Genomic DNA, 22,056 nt, shown 5'->3' on the forward strand with positions numbered 1-22,056 from the left:
CCTATTATTGTTTTTAATATATATATATTACGTCCATTATTCCTCTTTTCTTCCTAAATCCCATCTGCGTATCGCTTAGAGTTTCTTTAGCTTCTAGTTCTCTTTCCAGCTTTTTCCTCAGTATTTCCGCATATATTTTATATCCCGTATCCATCAGCGTTATTCCTCTATAGTTTCCTACTTCGTCTTTCCTCCCTTTCTTAAATATTGGTACTATTATTCCCTTCCTCCATTCTTCCGGATATCCTTCTCCGTTCCATATTCCGTTTAAGCATTTTGTCATGTCTTTTATCAAGCCTTCCGTGCCTTCCACCCACGCTTCATTTGCTATACCATCTTCTCCTGTCGCCTTTTTCTTTTTCATTTTTCTTATTACCTCTTTTACTTCTCTTTCTTTAATTTCTTCACCTTCCTCTCCTTCGCTGTATTCGGTTTTTTCCCCTTTGCTTTCTTCCTTTTCTTTCTCTCCCAATTGTTCCTTGAAGTGCTTTATCCATTCTTCTTTTCCTATATTTTCATCTAATCCAATTCTTTTCTTCCTATTGCCATTCACTTTATCTCAGAATTTTCTTCTCGTCTTATCTTTTCTTATTTCTTCTGTCACTCTTTTCCCCTCATCTTCTTTTGCTTTTCTTATTTCCTCTCTGTATTCTTTCTTTGCTTCTAAGTATTTGCCTCTGTCTCCTTCCCCTTTTCTTACCTTATTTAACTCTGTCATCACCCTATCCCTTTTTGCCTTACATTCTTTTCTCCACCAGCTTTTTTTGATCCTTTTTTTCTTCCTTATCTTCTTTTTTACAACTGCGTTCTTCACTCTATTTTTTATATCTTTCAATTTTTCTGTTCCCTCTATTGCGTCTATCCATCTCTGATACTCCCTTATACCTTCTTCGCTCCAGTCGTCTATCATTCTTTCTTCCTCTTCTTTTCTTTCTTCCGCTATTTTGTCTCCCAATTCCACCTCTATTGGTAAGTGGTCCGACTTTACCCTTTCCTTTATTTGAACCCTTTTTATCGCCTCATCACCTTCCTCGTTACCTACTACATAGTCTATCGTTGACATTCCTCTCGCTCCTATATATGTTATTTCTCCCTCTTCATCTCCTTCTTTTCTCCCATTCATTATCGCTAAGCTCATTTCTCCTAGCCATTTTATCATTTCTTCTCCCTCTGCGTTTAACACTTTATCCTTGGCCTTTATTTCTTCTAGGTTTTCTTCTGTCTCCCATTCTCTTCCTTCGTTTCCTGTTCTTGCGTTGAAGTCTCCTCCTATAATTATTGTTTTCCCTCTGTTCTCCTCTATCTCTTCGCTTAGGTATTCATAGTTTTCCTTTTTCTCATGTTTCATATACACCGATGCTATCATGTATTCCCTCCCTCCGATCTTTATTTCTCCTACTATTACCTCACTTGTCCTTTCTTTCTTCCATTCAACCTTACTCATCCCTTTCCTCTCTCTTTCCGCCATTATTCCTCCCCCTATTTCTCTCCCCCTTCTTCCTTCCCTTTTTGAGTCCCTCCACTCTATGCTGTACCCTTTCAGTTACTTCTCCACACCAGTTTTTGCCCCTTGCCTCTTCACCCAGGTTTCCGTTATCCCTATTATGTCGAATTCCCTAACATATTCCCAGTCGTCTTCATGCTCCTCACCCCCGCCACGTTCCAGAATAGTATTTTTACTGCCTTTCTCCCCTCTCTCTTTTATCCCTATTGTTTTCGAAACTCTTCCACCCCCTTTCCTACCATTTTTCCCTCTCTCTCGCTCCACCACCATTCTTCTTCCTCTAACTTCACCCCGTTTACCTCTTTACCTTTACCTCTTTACATTTTAACTTTTATCTCTTTACACTTTAACTTTTACATCTTTACCTCTTTACCTTTACTTTTTATTTCTTTCGCTTTCCTTCTTACTTCCTCTCTTATCCTTCTCTGCTTCCACGTCCAGTCCTGATCTATGTATATCTTTTACTGTGTCAGATTCTTTTTCTTCTTCATAATTCCTTCTTTTTGTTCCCATGAAGCGCATCTAATTTGCCACATGTTTGTATTGATTATTAATTACTCGATTGAGATGAGCGATAGCTCATTTTATAGATAATTCTATTATCTATATCTTATTCCATTGAGGTACATACCTAACTTCCATAGTTTTGGTTTTATAGGCGAAAAACATGTTTTTGCAAATTTCAAACGGCTGTAAAAAGTAATTAAATGAAAGTTGCGAGTTGGAAACATATACGTTTTCATCTACGCATAGTATTAAACAACTTTGCATAGTCGGTTTGCTGATAGTATTAATGTCACGAAAAATCTTTTATTGATTGGCCTAATAGGATTCAAAATAATATCGAGCAGGGATCAGTGACCAACAGGAACTATCCAATCGCCCCTCCAAATTCCCCAACTTCTGCGAGTTCCCCGGACACACCATCACTGAAAGCAAAAGTTATAGAGTGTACCTTTAAACTCAACACGCAGCATGTAGAAAACTGCTTGATGGATACTAGACTCTATCCCGTATTACAAGAGCTTTGCATTCGATCAATTCCACCATGGAAAAAACACGTTCGTTTAGATAGGGAGGAGTAAAAGATTGATATAAAAAATTAGACCATTTTTTTGCAAGCTTATATCAAGCATATACATGTTAGTAAATAATTATACCCAATTTATTGCGTGAACACATTTCGTTATGAATAATACAGAAAAAATCGAATTATTAGAGAATTTATTTTGCATAAAGACAAAATTAATAAGTATGGCTCAAAGGAGTAACGAATTAACTTATAAATTTGGAAAAAGGGCTATAAGCTTATTAAAATCATACAAGGCTGCAGGCCATTTAGCTCAGTTACAATTAGACGAAGTAACAGACACTATGGAAGAAAGAGAACAATTAGCAACAATTAGCAAAAAATATTAATATTTCTTGGTATCAATATCATGATGGGAGTGAGTAAATTACCTTCTCTTCGGGACTATTGGTCTTTAACTTCTCAATTGCATAATACTTGTATAAGCTCTATAATGCCTCTGACTAGGTTTTTTACTCTACTACATTACAAAATAAAACCCTTACTAGACACTCTCTCAAAATACTATTTAAGATACTACAAACTTTCTGAAAACAAAGTTTTGATGAAAGCATGATAAAAATTCAAGAACAAAAGTACCCTGAAACAATACTGTCCGGTTAATCCTATAAAGAGAGGTTTCAAAGTTTCAGTTAGAGCAGATAAACATGGTTTTGTCTGTGAATTTCGAATTTATACAGGAAAAATTAATGGTAGAGTAGAAAAGCACTTAGGCAAGAGAGTTGTAAAGGATTTGACATCAAAAGTACTTTTAATAATTATCAAATTAACTCTATAATTTTTTTACTAGTATTAACTTGATGATTGACCTGAAAGCATGTAACATTTTAACATATGGTACGGTGACGAGTAATCGCAAAGGCTTGCCTAGAAATCAGATAGTTAACAAGAATATAGAAAGAGGAAATTATGAATTCCGAACCTCATACAAAGGTATTACTTGAGTGAAATGGCAAGATAATAGATCCATCTATTTTTGTCTAATTTTCACAGTCCTTGCATAAGTACTACTATAGGTAGACGCCAAAAAGATGGAAGCCTCCTTCCGCTCACTTGTTCACAACTTATTCGAGACTACAATAATTATATGGGACGTGTAGATAAAGCAGACCAGTTGAAATCTATGTACGAGATCAGTCACAAAAGTAAAAAGATGACTGCGTCCGCATCTGCGACACACTAGTAATTATCATTGCGGCATAGGCCTCAATTTATAAACAAATCTTAGTTTAATAAGTAATAACATTGTGATAATTAAGACCGACTTATGTTAATCATTTACTGAGCCTTCAGAAGTGCCCATTCCCATACTCGTATGCTCGCATCAGCCATACGCCTTCGTGCTTTCGTCTCCATTTTCGGAATCCATAGCAGAATTCACCAATACTTTTGAGCGAGGCTGAAGCTGCCTAATAAAAGTAACGGCAGTAATCAACGTGAACTTCGCTCGGATACAAAGGTATACGCCCAAGATAAGGTCGCAGTGCAAGGATCGACGCAGAGAAAGCATTTGTGATTGCCCGTGGGAGCAATCGTCAATAAGCACACAGAGCGTCGCCAAAGCTTACGCCATTGTGTCGACATGGCGACGCTCGCGTAACTCGCGCTTATCGTATGTGTACGTGAAGAGGCTTGCCCGCGAACCTAGACACTGCGTAGTTCACCAAACATCCTACCCGGTTATAATATCTAATAATATCTTAGAATTATTTTTATATATATTGTGACGGTAAACGTCTTATTAGCGCTGACAGGTCAACCGTGCGGCTGCCTGCGGGGGCAGCACCTACTGGTTGGGGAAAGATGTAACGAGGGAATCCGGCACGAGACGGGACGGAACGCGCGCGTATGAAAATGAAGCAGTCGAGGATTAGCTATCGATATCTCAGCTTCTGTTAGTGACGAAAGAGAGTTTTCACCGAGTTTTCCAGAGTGCCGAGACGAACTGATTAGAGCAGAGATAGGCTGTGCCTTCGCCTGACGGAGACGAACGCGTGTGAGCGTGTGTGAGTGTGAGGTTTCGCCATCGACGGCGAAATCGAAAGCGAGAACCGCCTGGTCATGGAAGCGGACTTCCCCGAGATTTGGTTGTGAACTTTTTCTTTCTCGTTCACCGTGCGGCTGCTAATAAGGTAAGCTGGCCAGCTTAATTTCGCGATTGCTATAGAATTGTCGATAACTAATCTCTCATACTCCATAAGAAGCGTGCATGTATTAACCCGGCGAACAAAGAGCGGCGAGTGATCCGACACTGCATGTTATTGTCGCGCGTGCGCTTTGTAAACATAAACACGCGGGCCGAATACATTGTAGAAATAAGAAGTAATAAGCGATCTCGCATGTGATCTTGACTGTAATTTCAATGTTATTATTTCACGACAGTAGAAAGTTGGTTGACTGACACCCGTTCCCTCCTGCTCTCCGATTTTCGAATTTGAACGGATATCCACCCCATTACAATATAAATATATTAGAATATCTTCCTAGATTTTTCAAGTAATTTTTTTTTCATATTTAGATGATTTAGCGAATATGAGGGTGGTTTATCAGTTGTATTACGCCCTTATTAATATGAAAATACATTATTTTCAGTTGAGTTTTATCCTCGTATTTTTGTAGCTTTACGTATATGCGTGTGTTTTACGTGTATGTGTGAGTATATGCATCGAGAGTCACCGTGGTAATAATATACCTTCTATATATTTAAACGCAGTTCTGTGAACTTGTTTAAATTCGCGAGCCCATTGAGTCGAATGAGAAAAGCGGAAATCATCGTGTTTTAGTTCTTGTCAAACCTGCTAAGTTACGGCATATTCGTAGCTTCTCATAGTAAATCTGGTGATTGTCATGGGATATGAATTATTAGAGTTTCCGCAAGCAGTGTATTCTCCAATGAATTGTATTCTTGCCCTACTAAAAATTCTTACATCAATTTTAATGTATGAAACATCGCTAGTCCCGTAGGATGATTTCGCCTCCTCTTATGCTGGAACCTATTCTCATACAACATCTAACATAAGAATATATAAAAATGACTCCTATTCTATTCTATTAAAAATGAAATTTATAATAAATCAGAGTATTCATGTTACCAAGGCAACCACTGTTGTTTATTATAAATTTTTATAAATGTTTGGTTTCTTACTTATGATCAGGCGTAATATATTATAACTAACTCTATGATCACTCTTTATTAACAACATCAAAAACTTTATTTTGAAAATCAAAACTACGAGTATGGTTTTCTCTGTAACTATAAAGTAACCTATTCATTTTTTTTAAGTCTCAAAAATGATGTAATTGTATTTTTTGCTTAATATTACATGTAAAAGTTCAAATATAAACATCAAAAATATATTTATATTGAAAGTCACTATCTGTATGGAAAAGTTATTTGTGCAACAAATATTTAATAATGTTTTTAACATACTTATCTTTCACGATTAAAATATCTACAAATAAATTTTATATTCAAAAACTTAGTATTGATTAAATATTGTGCAGTTGGTGCAAGTTTTTCATTAATACATTAGGTAAAATAAATTGCACAGTAATGTGATTTATAGAATATACAAGCTTGTAGCTTTAGTATTAGAACAATTTACTCACTATAATAAGTAGAAAAATGTTGTAAAGGAAAATACAAAAATAGAAACAAATTTTCAATGATTTTTTCATGTTAAATGGTAAGATCAACTATTTCGTCAAACCTGAAAAATCTTAATTGAAAAAATTAAGTTGGTGCATTGGATATCGTATACATAGATATACAACTTTTTAGCATTTTTGAATAAATGTTAAAATAATATTTATTAAATTGCAAAAATTCAATCTCAGGAATGCAAAGATATACAGACTTAAAAAGAAGACTTAGAAAAATCACTAATAATTATATATATTAATTTCAAAGTAAATAAAATACAAATAAAATGTTTACTGAACTTTTATTTAAATTAAATAAGGTACTTTATTTATACTACTATTAAACCACTATTGCTACATGTTTGTGTGATCATCATATTAATATGTATCACATTAATAATATGTATCAAAATAGTTTAATTTTTGTGATTCATGTCCATAACAATACTAAAAATTAATAGAATCTAAATTCATGAAAACCAATAGAAAATTTTATAAATTGCAGCAAGTAAAACTGGGATTTAAAGAAATAAATCATAAAAACTAAGACCTAATCCAAACCAACATGAAATATCTCTTATTATTGAATTATTTGTATAAAGTAGCAAAAATACTTTCGATAAAATTTTGTTCATTTTTTTATTACTGTTGTTTCAAAATGAATAAATACAAATATTTTTAGCATATTTCAAGACAAGTAGTGTATCAATAATTTTTAAAGCCAAGACTCAAATTTATATCGTTTTTCATTGCTCAGACCAACTTTATGTAGTCTTATAACATCAAGCTAGTAATTATGCACATAATTATATTTTGCACATTAACTATTATGCACAATAATATGGTATAAATCAAAATGAATCAATTTTTATGCTATTGTACTATGCACAGTGAGCAAATAATTCATGTGCACAATTATTGACTTACCTTCATAATTATTGTTTTAATAAACAGTTAAATTTGATGAAAATTTACACATGTCAGAATAGATCTTGATTCAAATAAACAATTTTTTATTCATGGTTTACAACAATCAAAACAAATTTCCATTAATACAGCTGCAACTTCAATATTGTTCATTTATGTTCTAAAAGATATAAATATAAATATAAACGATTATCTAGGAAATTTGTAATTTTTTTATACAGTCAACTGTTTATATTACTGTTCAAACAAGCTACAAAAAAATGAAAAACACTATACATAAGTCTAATTTTTGAACAAATGTAGTGCAAAAAAACAAAATAACCATTGATCAAAAGAAAGAAATATATATATAATGAATTACATTATTAGAATATTAGAATACTATACATAACTTACAGATTGAAATCTTTTCCTATAACACTTTCAATGTCAAATAAGATTTTTTCAGCATCGAAAAAATTATTTTCCAATTTCTTCATTCTTTTCATGGAAACACGGTGTAAAATTTCAGTTCAGTTTACTACATGTCGGCTAGTACCTCCGTAAGTTTAACACACTCATATCAAGGATTGGGAAGTAATATATATAAAAAAATTCCGCATGATCTGCTCGTTAAAAATCTGATAATAAACAAATTCCGCATCGCATAATTGTCGAGATATTGGTAAGAATAAATCTGTGTCAGAGGATGTTTTACAATTTTATTTTCTAGCTATCAGTAGCACCTATTTTTTAATTAAGGTGGCTTGAGGGATATGTTATAAAAACCTGTAGCAACTTATAAATGTAATATAATATGCTTCGATCACTCTAGATTTAATTTCTATAAAAAAAAATAGGGGTAAGTGACTATATTATTATATAATAATTGATTAAAAAATGTTATTTTTTAACACGGGTTCTAATGGAATTTTGTCAAGTTGCAGTGATTAAATTGATTTTAAAAGCTTATAAAAAGTTGAGCAACGGCCAAAAAAATATATACTATAAATTACTAAATTTAAAATCAAAAGAAAAAAAGAAAATTATATAAGATGAGAAAAAAAAATTATAAAAGAAAAGAACAATTATTTTTCCATATTTTGTAGCATTCCTGGCCGTTACACGAAAAATGTGGCAACGCTGCATTCGAGCACAAACAAATAACCGCGGTATCTAAGAGTTTTTAAATATTAGGAGCTTTAAATTACCCAGTTTTAACGATAAATACTTATAATGGAAAGGTATGCAATGGAAAAATAAATATAGAAGAAAACAATTTTTTTATTCCAATAAAGGGTATAGCCGGGTTTATATGTTGATTTGGGCCCCTATCTGGTTTAGAAAACCAAGTATGGTGTCATGTTTGGCATCGAATGAGAAGTCCTTTTCAATGTTGTCCAGTCCAAAAAGTCAAGTTGGGGTAAAATGGGACATAAAAAACCGTTTTTCGTCACTTTTTTCACGTTTTGTCCTTAAGCTCAGCCGCTAATCAATATTTTTCGACGATTTTTTTTTAGTTTTACTCGTGAGAAGATTTCCTAACCAACTAGCGTATTTCAAAAATTTTTCCAACACATGGCAGCTCGCTATAATGATTTTCACGCGAAAAATTACGATTTTTTTCATTTTTTTTCTCTTTTTCCTTATTTTTCGGTATGAAGACTTTCTTCGGCCAACTTTTAACCATTCGATTTCTCGGACAAAATTACAAAAGAATATGTCTTCAAAAATATAAAATAATTGGTGCGTCAAAGAGAGATTGCCCAAAAACTACATCAGAAATACCATTTTCTGCGATTTTTCGTACCATCTCGCCCCATCATAAGAGAAACATTGCTTTAATGGCTTTCTTACCGCTCCCGTTCTTTTTCAACCTAAATTCATGAGAAAATTCATCCATTGAATGCTAATACAAGATATATCCTTGCAAGATATAAACAAAAATGCCAAAATCTGCTTCAATCTGTTAACATATACATTTGACAAATTCATGTGTGGCGGATATGGTCTCATCATATGTTCTCGTATATATATATGTGTGTGTGTGTGTGTTTTATAATAACAAATGTATATTAACATACCTCAATTAGGCATCCAATCTTGTACGTTGACTGCGTGATTCTAATGTAACATGAAAACAGAGTTTTTTCTGATAGTTATATGTCTGGTCTTCATTTGTCACTGATACGAATCAATACAAAATAAAATGTACTAAATAATAATTTAAAAATTAGTGGAAAATAAGAGCATTTTTAATATTAAGAGGACATCGGCATTGATGAAATTACAGCATTTTTATTTCGGACTAATAAGAAATCTATCATCTAAAAACGAAATGCTTCATGCATCTCATTATTTAATTCATATCACGTTTTAATCCCTGTCATTGTCTTCTTCGCTATCGCTTGTCTCTTCTTTCTCACCCATTTCTCTTTGTGCAGATTCTCCGACAGTCGATATTGTTTCACTGTGACTAGCATTCTCTTCGTTTATAGCTTCATCCAAATCAACTCCTTCTTCTCGGAAGAGCGTTGTAAGCTTTTCAGCAGGCCGAAAAATTCTACTCTGATATCTCGCACAAGATAGATAATATATGATGGCAGCTACATGGCAGCAACAACCTACAGTCCTTAAACCATTTGGTCAATCGCATATACTATATCTCTGTATACCACTAAGTCCTTGGGTCTTGGGTTTATAGTCGATGTAGCATTTGTAAATTTTGCTTTTTATGTGACATGATTGTACTGAAACTGCGATGATGTTCTTATAAGCTTTGACATATTTCAATTCAAGTTCATTTTTTTCATCTAATATTTCAGCCAAATATGAGATCGCCATGGCAAGCTGATAAGTACCAGAAAATAAAATTTTTAAACTCCTTTTAGTTATTTCTGGGAAATCATCAAGATCATTCGCATTAAATTTTTGAAACGACGTAGCTCGACGGCTCCATTTTGCTTCTTCCACTTCTTTTGCTAAAGTATTTTCGGTATTTCTATGGCTCAACATTCTACTAATTATTTCGTCGCTCAAACTATCGTCTGTCTTGAATCTTTTTCCAAATTCATTGTTTAAATAACACGCTATTCGATTCAAGGACTTTGCCTTAAGAAGCAGTTTGTTATCGAGTTGGTGATGGAGAAGCTTATGCTTCTGTTTCAATTGTCCGTGAGTTCCTTCGATTACCCAGCGTAATTTAGTTACAAAACGCGACTCATTAGTTTCCTTCGTTGGAAGTTGTTTTCTCTTTCCCTTCAGAGCGGGCATTATGACAATAAATTCTTTTTCTTCTAACAAACTAACAACATCTCTGAACCCACGATCAACAATGATAATATCACCTTTTTTCATGAACTGAAACATGCTGTGTGGATCAACCATTACCTTTTTCATGATGTGAGCGTTATTCTTTGTACCCTCATAGGGGCCACATGTATCCACGATGTACCCAATTGTTGTAGTAACTGTAAAAGGTTTCACCAAAGGCATTTTCTTTTGTCCTGAGTATGAGTTGCGCTGAAATTCATTATTAAAACTTTTTTGGTGCTTGAGATAAGTACCGTCGAATATTAGAGCTAATTGATCATGTTTGAGATTGAGTAATTTGCGAGCATCTAAAGATGTATGGTTATCAATCAAATATCTCCTTGCTTCATTACGTTCTAATTACGTCATATTTTTTTTCACACCAAAATTCAAAGGTAAAATATCTGTTTCAAAAGCTCTTATTACATCACTACAAATATCAGATACTAGTTGTTCTCGATCGAATTTGAAAATAGTAGCAATATTACTGTTTGATGCTCCAGATTGTAACTTGAATAAAAAAGTGATCAAGCCTTCGACCTTGGTTCGGTTTTGCGAATTATTCAGCGATTTCATCATTGAACTTAACTGTTTTATATTTTCACTGGTGAGTCCTGTGAGCGTTTTTAGTCGATTTTCACTGAGATGAAAGGCCCCAGCTTCATGAAGGAGAGACTTATTGCTCTCGACAGTTAATCCTTCAATTAGTCTTGTGACTTCGTCAACTGGAATTTGAGAACATTTTGAAGTGATTTTTATTCTGGCCGAATCATCTTCGTAAAAGCGATCGTTCAAAATATGTTCCTTACAAACACGAGCACCATTGGATATAAAAATCTGCATCTTTTTATAACAATGTAATCTAGCTTCAAATGATGCCCGTTGCCTATTGTCCAATTTCCCACAAACTAAACAATATTTTTCAGAAGCAGAACATCTGGGTATTGGTAATGAAATGTAATCGATTTTTGGTAATTGATACGGCTGATATAACGGATCGAAAGACGAAGACTGGGACGAATCAGTTGTTTGAGACTCCGAAGTGGGTTGACTTTCAGGAGTGTTATGACTTACTGTGCTAAGTTGGTTCGCGTGATATACTTCTCGTTATACAAGAAGTAATCGTACTTTCCGTACCTGATAAAGTGCTAGGCTCAAAGATAGATTTATGGGATGTGTCTCCACTTTCACTTTTAGGTTTTTTTGCTATGTGAAATACGCATCGCTTCCTACAACGATTACAAAGATACTGTCCTATCTGAGTTTTTATAGAAAACTGTTTAAAAATTTCTGTAATTTCTTCTTCATTACTTATTATTTTAACATGTTGCAATGATACTTTACGTAAAGAAATGCTGCATTTTACGCATTTTTCAGTGATAAAACTTCTTGAACCGCTTTGTTGACGGGAAGCTTCCTGAAAAACCATAATATATTTGAAAAATTTTTCAAACGAAAGTCGAGTTGCATTTTCAAAAAGTACATTAATTACCCCTTTAACATCTAAATTGCTCATTTTGTACGTAAAAATAATAAGTAGGCATTTTTTAATACATATCAACTTGAAATATCCAAAAAATTGTTTCTTAGTTACTTAAGAAAATTTAATACTCTGATATACTACAATTACTATCTTAAAATATTTTTTTGTTAATGTCGCAAAACTTTACATTCACGCCATTTGAAATTAATGCTCCGGGAGCATGGGTAATTCTTATCGAGAATGGCTACACAACATAATGCGCAAGAAGCATGGAGACTATATTAAGGTCGCTCCTAAAATTTTGGTCAAATGGCAGATAAATATCAAATGAAATATGTGGTTTTGTTGAGATTTTGATGAATAAATTAGTATGATTCAAAATGCAGGTCGCCAAGCAAATACCGGAGATAATAAAGTTTTGAAATGTACCTTCTTACGAGAGGTTATATGGTTATGTAGAATTCATGTGATTCACAGTGAAAAAATATGAATATTCATATACTTGAACATCACAAATCGATTTCAAAAACTAGATATATAAAGTTGAAATATCTTTTTATGAATGCATACAAAAATACTTATGGCGCCGAGCAAAATAACAAGATATTTATTGTCAAAACGATGCATTTCAGGGACGAAAACCTAAAAAGGGTAACTTGAAAATTGAGACTTTTGTTTTGATGTTTGTTTTGTATTCGGTACTCAATTGGAAAGTTATGAACCACTACTTAGATATAAAGTTAGTTGATAATTTATTTTTGTCAGTAAGTCAAGAATTTTGTGAAGCCCCGAACGAAGCCCCGACGTGACACGGTCCGTCTTTGAGGAGCTCCTTAAGGGGGGTTTCAGCACCGTAATGGTTCTCAATAGTTTCTCAGTTTTGTATCTGCGACATAGAAAAGCTACCAGCCTTCTACTTGAATACTTGTAGATAATAAGTAATAAAAAATAATAATTTTATATATCCTTAATTATACTTTAGAAAAAAATTCACGAAACAAAAAAAAAAATTCTTCCCTCAGAAATTAAGGAATTCACAACTTTATTTAAAAAGAAACAATTTTTCGCACTGTCGAAAAATATTATATTTATTTATATATATTTCTTCAAATCTGAGACACGAATACTATTGATTCCCACAATACACACTCTCACATTCTATTACTCAAAATCCTTATTCCAAGAAAAAATTTTTTTATTTTTCAAGCGCTTTTTCTCTTATTTCAACTAATCCAAATATCTCAAATCTATTCAATAACTTTGATTAATTCAATATTTTCATGCAATGTAAAGTTCGGACAATAAATAATTAAATCCTTTAACCACTGCGTTGTTCTCGTTCATGTTTTGTTCGTGTCTTTTTGAGTTTATGTATTTATTCCATCTACTAGCAATTTCCTTGTCTCAAAGATTTCTACAAGATTTCCTCAACATTTTTCCATTCTTATATATACACAAACTTCGTACTTATGCGGTGATAGTCGTATCAAAGTTATTGCTTTCTAACATTTAGTTAAATAAAATTTTTTAATAAAATAGTTATGAGCAATTTATGTTAAAGGAAGTTAAAAGAAATAAGTTTAAAGAAATAACAAGGTGTATTTTTAATTAAAAACAAGGAGAAGAAAAAAACTTACCATTCTGTTCTATAACGACAAATCTATTCTTTCTATTTATTAATATTCCTCAACGTTTTAGGATAATTACTAATATCTATAAAATATACAACAGCAGGTATTTACTTAGATATTCTAAAGAAATAATAAAACTTCAAATACAGATTTTGATAACAATTTTTCTTCAATAGTACATTACCACAGATCAAAAGTGTTTACTTTCTCAATCTAAAGGCAGACACAAAATAAATCGTATAACACTGTTATTTTTATTTAAGCGTATACATCGTATACGCTTCGGATGTTTACGCTTCTCGTGGCGGGTCGTCTTACCTAGCTAAGCACGCTGACTGCAGCATGCAGTCCCACACGAATACTGCTAGCTATGCTATGTCCGAATGGAAATCCCGAGAGCAAGGTTTTATTCGATAGTATATATTTGTAACATAATAAGACGTCACGTAACAAACACCTACCACATAATATATAGTGAGCATACACAGACGGTTCATACTGTTGGTTCTGAGTTTTTACACGAAGCGCCCCATGACGGATCTGCAATACAGAATCTTTGAAATTTAAAAGTGTCATAATGGTATAGGTAAGTTCATTGCGATGCACATATCAAATAATTTGTATCACAATTTATATATGAACCACATGTATTTTTATTAAATTAAAATGAAAAAATATATGTATATATATACATATATACACACACACACTCACACACACACACACACACACACACACACACACACACACACACACACACACACACACACACATATATATATGTATATATATATATATATATACGAGAACATATGATGAGACCATATCCGCCACACATGAATTTGTCAAATGCACATGTTAACAGATTGAAGCAGATTTTAGCATTTTTGTTTATATCTTGCAAGGATATATCTTGCATTAGCATTCAAGGGATGAATTTTCCCATGAATTTAGGTTGAAAAAGAACGGGAGCGGTAAGAAAGCCATTAAAGCAATATCTCTCTTATGATGGGGCGAGATGGTACGAAAAATCCCAGAAAATAGTATTTCTGATGTAGTTTTTGGGCAATCTCTCTTTGACGCACCAATCATTTTATATTTTTGAAAACATATTCTTTTGTAATTTTGTCCGAGGAATCGAATGATGTATGTTAAAAGTTGGCCGAAGAAAGTCTTCATGCCGAAAAATAAGGAAAAAGAGAAAAAAAAAATGAAAAAAATCGTAATTTTTTGCGTGAAAAACCATTATAGCGAGCTGCCATGTGTCGGAAATATTTTTAAAATACGCTAATCGGTTAGGAAATCTTTTCACGAGTAAAACTAAAAAAAATCGTCGAAAAATATTGATTAGCGGCTGAGCTTAAGGTCAAAACGTGAAAAAAGTGACGAAATACGGATTTTTATGTCCCATTTTACCCCAACTTGACTTTTTGGACTGGACAACATTAAAAAAGACTTCTCATTCGATGCCAAACATGACACCATACTTGATTTTCTAAACCAGATAGGGGCCCAAATCAACATATAAACCCGGCTATACCCTTTATTACAATAAATACATTATCATAGTATAATTAACACAATACGAAATAAAATTTAATCATTTTTATTTTTCAGAGATTTAATTAAGAAAATACTGATTCTTACTAAAATTATCAACTTTTTTACATTTAATGACTCCTGGATTTAACACGTATATTTATACTATAATAACGTTTTATATTAAAGTTCTTTTATTTTTTTTTTTCATTTTAAAGATACAAATTAACACAAGAATAATTCATTTACAATTAGTTTTATTCTAAAATCTTAGTTCAATTTGTTATGCCTAGACGAGGAGATGTTATGGTTAGACGTAATAATGTTTAAAATACTGTCGCGTTGGTAAAAGTTGGATCTTAATCAGGAGGTATAAGCGGAATTTCCGTGACCGCAGCACACTTATTCATGAAAAATTAGCAACCCAGGTATCAAAAAATTCCGCGTAATCTGCGCGTTCCAAATCTGCTGTTAAAAAAATACCGCGTCCCTTAGTTGCTAAGTAATTGTTTAAAAACATGTTTGTGCTGGGTCCTTTTTCTAAAAATGATATCTCAACAACGGTTCATTATTCTGATAATCTGATGACGCCAATCGATTGCGCTAATTTTATTCAATCGATAAAAAATTTGATACGGTCGAAAACAATGAATATTTCACTAAAATAGTTAAATAATTACTTTCGCTATAAAACTGGCTTCCGGCGCATGCGCAATAAAAAATCATCTGTACTCAGTAGTCTCAGTACTGATATATATTGCAACGATTACCGAAAATCGTTCGACTCGCGTGAGGTTAATAAGCGGCTGAACGAGAAAAGCCGCGATCGGTTCGAGAGAGAGAGAGGGCGCGTAGGGGCAATGACCGGGAGGGGAGAGTTCGGTAGCCAGTATGACTGTGTCACTCAGTCTGGATACATTGAGCTAACCCTTTCGAGCCGTCAACGCGTTTTGTGGTCGTGCGAGAAAACAGGTGTCTCCGAGTATCGTAGAACTTGAGTGTGGTGTGCTGAGTGCGGAGAGAGCGGCAGGAAGTCCGGCTAGACACTCTCTCTACGGTTTCATGCTCCTAACGTTTTGGACTTTAATTGAGTGAGATCCAGAAAGCCAGGGTTAACCGTTGGAAAGTGCTGCAGTGGGTGCGCGCATAGCGAGGCGTGTGCGGTGGCAACAAGCATCGCTGCGAGAGTGACCTCGACGATAACCTCAGCGGTACCTGCAAGCCCGGCAGGAACGCATAGTGGGCAGAACAGCAGCACCACCAGCAACAGCAATAACAGCAGCAGTGCAGCGGGTGGCGGAGCAGCGAATCTGCGATTTGCATATCGAATACGGTTGGCCACCGTATCCTCAACTATCTCGCGGTAGGTGCACCTTCCCTTTTTGTTGTTAACGTGCGATCCCGCGCAGCGTGTGCGGAGAAATTGTTTATTGCGCGCGAGCGATTAGTCCGCGTCGATTGCGATTTTCTCTCTCTCTCCCACCCAGCGTATTGTCAGTTGTATTTGCGTGCGCAAGACTCTCGACAAATTCCCCGTGTGTCTATTTTATCCAATAAAGCGATCAGTAGTCACTGCTAAATCGAATCATTATTTTGTCTTTCCTTTGTCCGGAGGTCGCGTTTGTTTACTTTCGATTCGAATAAGCCGGTAGCGTAGCACGGATCACGCGGAGATCGGTAGAAACGAATCGCCAACCAAGTTTCCAGCAGCGGCCGTAGGAGCGCTGCTAGGCAAGAGCGACAGCGCCGCCAAGTGGCGAGTTGGGGAACCCAACTCGGATTGGCGAGGAGACTCTGCGCAGGCGCACTCCCGGGCAAGGTAGGTTGACGTGCTTTCGGCACGTAGATAACAAGGCGTCGTTGACCGAGATAATAAATAGGTTTAATAGGTTAAACGGCAGCCTGTTACAATATATATATATATATATATATGTGCAGGTCAAGCTTTAGTGAGTTGAGCAGACAACTGAGATAGAGGCAACTCTCTAGTCTCAACGAATTCGTGCACACTTTTTCTATATAAAAAGTGAAGATCTTGGGGTGTCGTTATTCACATTAGGGTAGTTTGATTTTTTTAATACTCAATTGAATGAAACATAACATTGCGCAATAGATACAATTGCCAGGACTGGTCAGGACGAACATAACCTACCAATATTTGACTCGTCACTTAGATAAGTATATTTATTTTTCTATACATCGTTTTTACAAACACTTTAACAATCACCTGCTTGATTGAGATGCTTTGTGATTTATTTAATATTTCTGGGTTGTGTCGCTGCAATACTGAAGTGGACAGCTACATGCTCTGGCTACAATAAGGATTACACTCTCTCTCTCTCTCTCATCAGTGAAATATGCCATGATGATAGGTACTACATTGAACATGCTAACAAAATTACAAGTTGTATGTTATATTTTGGTTTTGACTGGTAGCAAGATTCATTTCTTAAGTGACGCTCAGTGCTACTAGCGAGATGAGGAGAGATAGTTTGAGATCCAGCTGCAGGTGGGTCAAGAGGAGTTACCAAGCAACAGGAAGAGGGCAAATCAGCTGGAGCAAGGTGTCAGATAGAAAGCTGAAGGAGGATGAGGAAAGCGAGAAGCTGTCTCTAGAGATGCGCAAGCAGCTGCTGAAGATGCAATAAGCAGTACGGATGTAGGTTTGTTACACATTTAGTTACACATTTCTAATGTTGTCTGTTACTGAAGACACTTGAATATAAAAAATTTCAAGCTCTTGCTGGATGAATTATATTTTTATGTAATTTTCAGTGGTCATTGCGCAACTCATTAAACTTTGCATTTACTTATTCTAATGCTTGTGCCGACAACTTGATATTGAATGTATGGATACATATGGAGAATTAAGTTGAAAATAGCTGCGTAGCAGATGATTGATTCGCATTGTTGATTTTTATTGCAGTTGAATAGCGGCTCCAACATCCTATATACATCTACAACAGTTGTAATCAGGACAAATCAGCCAATTCACTCATCGTACTAATTTACCATTTGGTTGCATGGCACTCACTTGTTCATCAAAGAAATCATATCACTCTACAAAACATGGCCATTGCTGTAAGTATTATGTTTTAAGTAATGTTTATTATTCGTATCAATGTCAATATAATTTTTGGATGCACATCCTTTAGAAACTTACAGTCTTATGCTTATACAATATAATACAACCTCTACAAAGAAAATAGACTCGTTTTATATATGAAATAGTGCAATAACACAGATTCAACTACATTAGATAAAAGTTCAAGTAGAATGATAAGTATTGATTATTTTTTCAGTTTGGAAACAGACTCCCGGCAATAGATTTATTTGAAGATACTCCTGCAAATAAAATTGATCTTGCTCAACTTTCTGCTGGAAAGCAAATCATTGCTTCTGCTGTACCAAATGATTTTACTCCGGGATGCTCCAAAGGTAGTTTATTGTTTAATATATCATGTTACAACTTTTTTTTTAAGAATCGAACGTTTTTTTTCAAGATGAAATCAAGCATCGCAGAAAGTTCCTGCACGCAACTACTTTCTTCTTACATGATTTTTTCCTGTATTAAAGAAGCTGATTGACGTGTAGGCTTAGCTGTTGAGACTAACGAGGCGATATACATGAAGCGTCAACTGGTTAAATTCATCTTTCCTGCACGGACACAGCTCTTACACAGCCCCGATGCCGAATGCCCGACTAAGTCACGCTACGAGCCATGCCACGACTAAAGAATTTGACTAAATAAGTTCACTTTTCTATTCGCTTAGTTTTTTCATGCAATTGGGTTATCACTAAAAGGAGTTTTTTCTTTAATACGTATAAACACTGCTTCCACTAATACTTTCATGTCTATTCATACTACATTTGAAATTTAACGCAATCAAGGACATAGTGTTAACAGTAACTAATTTTTTTTCCCTGTTTATCAGGTCATCATCTCTAATACATACGCACCTAGTGTTTCCATTGATTTTTCGTTTCACAACGCTAAAAGCCCGATGTTCAGGTTACCGATCCTCACGACCAATCCGCAGTACATACCTGTTCCAGCGCTTACACGAGGTCGTCTATCTTTGAAAGGAACTTGCTGTTGAGCAAGTCGCTGCTGCTAGCAGATGTTTTATGCGTCAAAGTAACATTAAAATTAAGGTAAGACAAAAATTCTTTACTTTGTTTGAAAAAACATTCAATAAATTTTACGATATTCTAATCATGGACCTTAAAAAAAGGTTTTTCTAGGATAAGAGGAAAATCCATCTACAGATCCTGGTGTACATACAGTATGATCGACATATTCACTTTAGACTCTTTTTTTTCAAGTACTCTGTTTTGTTTTTAATACTATCTTTGATTTTCCACGCACCAACTATTGGTCGACAATATGCTGTGTAATGCACATAATCTTGTTTTGTCGTTGAATTTGTATAGCCACTAACACCTGCCAGTAGATATGTATTATTTTCTACAGTGATACTAGTCTTAATTTGGTAAATGTCGATTAGTCCAGTCTCTTCTTCTTTATTAATAGCAATATAACTCTCTACTTTGACTGATACAATTACTATTTCACCACATTCGCTACAGTGTTGTAAAACAGGGGTTTCAGGAATTCTGTTCACTGTGTACTTATAAGATACATTGCTGTATCCACATGTGCAATTTATCTGCTCAGTTATACTCGGATATTTTTTCATTAACTTTGCGAAGTAAACGCTAGGTTTCTCACAGCAATATATCACGTCTCCTTGTGGGCGTCCGATTTCAGTCAAGAAAATCAAGCGATCCTTGTATAGATTCCCCAAATTCCCCGTTTCTGCATAAGTTAGTACACTCTTTACAAAATCCGATTCTGGTGAACTAGCTACGATGTCAGCACAACACATTTTAAACTGATGAAAATTACATATTGTCTGGATGACGAGTTCAGATAAACTGTCAAATACACTGGTATTCTTGTAAAAATATTGCTTATTTTTGAATTTTTTTGGTTTCTTGTTTTTTATAATTTTTTTGTTGACATTCTTTTGACTTGGTTTATTATAAAATGCTTTAATTGCTGGAAAGGCTGTTGTATATTTACCAGATTTTTTATTATTGTTCATCGGTGTAGAGTGCATAATTGAGTTTTGCTTGGCATTCTGTATAGTCTGCATTGTCTTGATGTTACTCGCAATCTGAGTATACTTATACTCAAACTCAATTCTCTCAGATTCAGACTTATATCTGAAACTGGAACTTGAAACAAATTTATCGTCATTCGCTGAACTAGGGATACTCGAAATCTCATCTTCAATCATACTTTTGTTTTCTGTAGGTATGTTAGATATCTCATTAATTCTCAGTTGTGATCGAGAATTTTCAAAAACGCTCTCTTCATCGTTTACGTCTTTACTCTCGTCTGTATTTCTAAGGCTTTCATTCTGGTACTGTACCACAGCAGCAGTTTCTATTTTTCCCATCCAGTTCTCGCGTGATTGCAAGCACGCATACTGGTCGACACTTTGTTTCAAAACTTCATCTTGTCTGATTATTATTTTATTATTGCTCAATGATTGACGACATATCTCAATTTTTCTGTCAGAAAATCTGCATGGCAAACAATATACTCTTCAGCAGCTGGCATCGGCGCGTCTTTTTCTTGATTGGCAATGGATTCTTTGACTGAACCCCAATACTTTAACGACAATTCTTCATACTCAAATGACAACTTGTAATTTTTCAGAATACATACATTAGTCCATACTGGAAAACTGTGCAATAAGTTTGTAAAAATTTTCAAATAGCCGATGTTTTTATACGCGTTCCCTTCATTCCCAGTTCTACTACAATGGTTTTTAGATTTTGTATACCTTTTGTAAAAATAATTAGTGCTCTTCTGATTCTGACTGCAATTCAAAACGTCGTGCAGTGTATATCCCTTCATTTCGTCAACATTGTAGGCTTCACATTTAGTTTTCCACGCTTGTACTTCTTCACCAGAACCGACTGCTCTTAGATCCATTATAAATCCTCTGATCTCATCATTGATGTAGTCACTCTTGAGTATTGAAAATATATTTTTGATGGTCCATTCAAATACAATAAAGTCAGTGATAGATGCGAGATAAATTATACATTCGTAGTGAAATTTTCGTACTTCATCATAACCGTCGCCATCAAAACAGTTATCTATTATAATTTTCACATTTTTTGCAAAAGAGATACTTTCAATTTGTACCACAGAACTCGGCAGCTCACTTTTAGAATTCTCGAAAAAACCTAGATATTTTGAACAATACTCGTTGACAGTCATAAAATTGAAAGCAAGCATCACAGCGTTTAAATCCGAAAGGGTGCAAATTACATATGTAGGAGCTGGTATTTTCTCTCTTAGCCATTCACTGAGGAAGTAGTGTAGAATATCTTCATCTGTTCTTGTCATTATAGATTGGCAAAATGAAATCGGGTGTCCGTTAATTTCACTATGAACAGCGACACAGTTTATCCTCTCAGTCTCTTTGTTTCCAATTATTTGAGGATGCACTTGTAGAGAGCTGGACAGTATAATTGGGAAATCCACTTTCTTGTAAAAGTCTTGATACAAGTTTCTCTGTTCCGTCCACCAGTAAAATACGTGAAGAGGTTTGTTAGAAAGCTCTATAAGCATGGATTTGTAATAAACATCATTGAAAACAGCCTCTAAGCCACGAAGGGTTTCACCTTTCATTGCAACACATTCGCTCGACACTGACTCTTCATCTACCCCGGAAGACGGAGCTTGATGATCAAACTTGGCTGAACGGAGTGTCGATTGTATCAGATCGTCGTCATTTAAGACTTTTAGATACAATGTATGCTTTAGTAGTTTATTACCAAACTTGAGTTTAACAGTATTCCAAATATCATCTGATTCTTTCTTCTGTTCCCCATTTTCATGAAATATATCTTCATCTTTCAATTTCTC

General features: G+C 34.6%; 2 protein-coding genes across 2 annotated transcripts in view; both read right to left on the reverse strand.

Annotated features, from left to right (window-relative positions):
- Positions 1-7,642, reverse strand: part of LOC131668921 (protein prenyltransferase alpha subunit repeat-containing protein 1-A) — a 54,291-nt gene extending 46,649 nt beyond the window's left edge. Inside the window, exon 1 of the mRNA XM_058943411.1 lies at positions 7,560-7,642. Coding sequence (XP_058799394.1) covers positions 7,560-7,642 — 83 coding nt within the window. The remainder of the gene's footprint in view (positions 1-7,559) is intronic.
- A 1,876-nt stretch (positions 7,643-9,518) lies between these two features.
- Positions 9,519-11,297, reverse strand: LOC131668928 (uncharacterized). Its single transcript, XM_058943425.1, has 3 exons — positions 10,838-11,297; positions 9,818-10,762; positions 9,519-9,766 (listed from the first exon to the last, which is right to left on the reverse strand). The coding sequence occupies exons 1-3, from the start codon at positions 11,295-11,297 to the stop codon at positions 9,519-9,521; spliced, it is 1,653 nt and encodes a 550-aa protein (XP_058799408.1).
- Positions 11,298-22,056: the final 10,759 nt, after the last annotated feature.

The sequence above is a fragment of the Phymastichus coffea genome, unplaced genomic scaffold (genome assembly GCF_024137745.1).
Source record: "Phymastichus coffea isolate CEN01 unplaced genomic scaffold, Cenicafe_Pcof_1.1 PCOF00006, whole genome shotgun sequence".
In the NCBI taxonomy this organism is placed as follows: Eukaryota; Metazoa; Arthropoda; class Insecta; order Hymenoptera; family Eulophidae; genus Phymastichus; species Phymastichus coffea.

Excerpts from the sequence above, each read along its gene's own strand:
- LOC131668928 (XM_058943425.1), bottom strand. The coding sequence starts at position 11,297 with ATGCAGATTTTTATATCCAATGGTGCTCGTGTTTGTAAGGAACATATT. Across the intron at positions 10,763-10,837 it reads TATTTTACCTTTGAATTTTG|ATGCTCGCAAATTACTCAAT; the intron begins GTGTGAAAAAAA and ends ATACATCTTTAG. Across the intron at positions 9,767-9,817 it reads CAAGACCCAAGGACTTAGTG|GTTGTTGCTGCCATGTAGCT; the intron begins GTATACAGAGAT and ends TAAGGACTGTAG.